At 43.4% G+C, this 2367-nt stretch overlaps 1 protein-coding gene across 1 annotated transcript; it reads left to right on the top strand.

Annotated features, from left to right (window-relative positions):
- Positions 1-2: 2 nt before the first annotated feature.
- LOC103583520 (olfactory receptor 2F1-like) lies at positions 3-815 on the top strand (the record flags this gene model as incomplete). Its single annotated transcript, XM_008564815.1, has 1 exon — positions 3-815. A coding segment is annotated over one exon (813 nt), but the record flags the coding sequence as incomplete, so codon positions are not given.
- Between the last annotated feature and the right edge of the window lie 1552 nt (positions 816-2367).

Here is a 2367-nt window from a genome sequence, read left to right as displayed (position 1 = left end):
GGCTCATCCTCCTCCTGATCGTGCTGGATGCGCGACTCCACCTGCCCATGTATTTCTTCCTCTGCAACCTCTCACTTGTGGACATCTGCTACACCTCCAGCGGGGTCCCCCAGATGCTGGTGCACTTCCTCCTGGAGGAGAAGACCATCTCCTTTGCCCGATGTGGAGCCCAGCACTTCTTTTCCCTGGCCCTGGGGGGGACTGAGTTCCTGCTGCTGGCCGCAATGGCCTATGACCGCTATGTGGCAGTCTGCGACCCCCTACGATACATGGTAGTGATGAGCCCAAGGCTCTGTGTGGCACTGGCAGCCATCTCTTGGCTTGTAGGCTTGGTTAATTCTGCCGTGGAGACAGCAGTCACCATGCGCCTGCCTACCTGTGGGCACAATGTGCTGAACCATGTGGCCTGTGAGACACTGGCACTGGTCCAGTTGGCCTGCGTGGACATCACCCTCAACCAGGCGATCATTGTGGCCTCCAGTGTGGTGGTGCTGCTGGTGCCCTGCTGCCTGGTCTCACTGTCCTACATCCTCATTGTGGCCGCCATCCTGCAGATCCACTCCACCCAGGGACGCCGCAAAGCCTTTGGGACCTGTGCCTCCCACCTCACTGTGGTCTCCATGTCTTATGGGATGGCTCTCTTTACCCACATGCAGCCCCACGCCATGGCCTCAGCTGAGCAGGACAAGGTGATTGTGCTCTTTTATGCTGTGGTGACCCCCATGTTGAATCCTCTCATCTACAGTCTGCGGAACAAGGATGTGAAGGCTGCTCTGAGTCGAGTTCTGATGAGGAGCTCTGAAGTAAAACATTAGAAATTGTCTGAAGACAGTGGGCATTGGAGTGTGGCCTCCCATATAATGTGTGTGTGCATGTGTGAGCATGTGTGTGCTTGTGTAAGGGAGCAGGTGGGAGCACCACAATCTGCACTACTTTCTTTTGAGATAGTAGAGATATGGGATTTTACCTCTGGACTCTATTTTTTGTCCATGTCTTTTTCTAAAAAATATGAATTACAACAACTTAAAAATACACACATCCTACAGAAAGTTAAATGAAATACAATGTATATTAATGTTCTTAAATGGAAGAAAGGGAAAAAGATATATGACTAAGGAAGGAAGATTAAATCAGAAGTCAGGGAAATAGAATTTATGTCAAGAAAGCCTATTTCCTTGACAAAATCTGCAGATGTATGTCTAAACTTTTATGCAGTTGGTGAGAAAAGGAAAAAACATGAGTTATAAAAATCACTGTGCCCATAGGATCAGAGATGCAAAGGTTACCCATGTGACTCATACATGGTCCAGCCCAGCTCACTAAAGTGGGGAATTCACCCAGGGATTTGGAGCCAAGGTCATAGTAATGATTCTACAGCCCTGATGAACATGACTGGACTGTGGGGTAGTCACACCAAATCACTTTGCCTGTTTCTCTTTCAAACTTACAGTGGTGGAAGTGGCTGGTCACAGACATAGATGTTCAGGACCTCAGACAAATATCTTTCTCACAATCAGAAATAAAAATATTTCCTTGTAAAAGTGGAGAGATGTATTCAGAACTCAGGCTTGACTAGAAGGACACAGCACACACGATCAGAAGGACACAGCACACATGATTGGTGGCAGCCAAGGTACTCAGCAAGGAACGAATCACAATTCCCCACTGGTAATAATTCAGTTCCACTCTTCTAATATACAAATAAGTAATTGAGCTCTAAAGATCCTAGACCAAAAAGCAAAGCAGTGATGAATTTACTCTGAAAAATGTCTTAAAAACTTTTAAAAGTCAAAATAAAGCATCTCTTACCTAAATAGAAAAGATCTCTGGTTTATCTTACACACAATGCAAAAGAAACAAAACAATATAGAGAGATCAATTCAAACTTTTACTCTATCTGTTGAGAAAATGCTAAAGTGTTGAGGTGTAAAGAATGGAGAACTTTTTTACATCCCTATTGACTTTTTTTAAAATTGAGGTAAAATTCACATAACATATGATTCACAATTTTTGACATTTTAAACTGTACAATTCATTGGCATTTAGGATACACACAGTGTCATGCAATTTCATTTTATCTTGCTCCAAAAAATTTTCACCACCCTCAAAAAGACACTCCATAGCTGTTAAGCTCCTGACAACCATTGATTTGCTTTCTGTGTCTATGGATTTGCCAATTCTGGACTTTCATATACAAAAAAATCATACAGTAGTGACATTTGTGTCTTTCTTCTCTCATTTAGCATAATTTTTGAGGTCTGTCCACGTTATAGAATGTAGCAATGCTTCACTCCTTTTATATGATTGAATAACATTCAGTTGTATGGATATGCCACATTTGTTTATCCACTCATCAGATGACAGACA

The sequence above is a fragment of the Galeopterus variegatus genome, unplaced genomic scaffold (assembly GCF_000696425.1).
Source record: "Galeopterus variegatus unplaced genomic scaffold, G_variegatus-3.0.2 Scaffold23806, whole genome shotgun sequence".
Taxonomy (NCBI): Eukaryota; Metazoa; Chordata; class Mammalia; order Dermoptera; family Cynocephalidae; genus Galeopterus; species Galeopterus variegatus.
The sequence above is the reverse complement of the archived record's forward strand: the minus strand, read 5'-3'. Positions and strand labels throughout refer to the sequence as shown.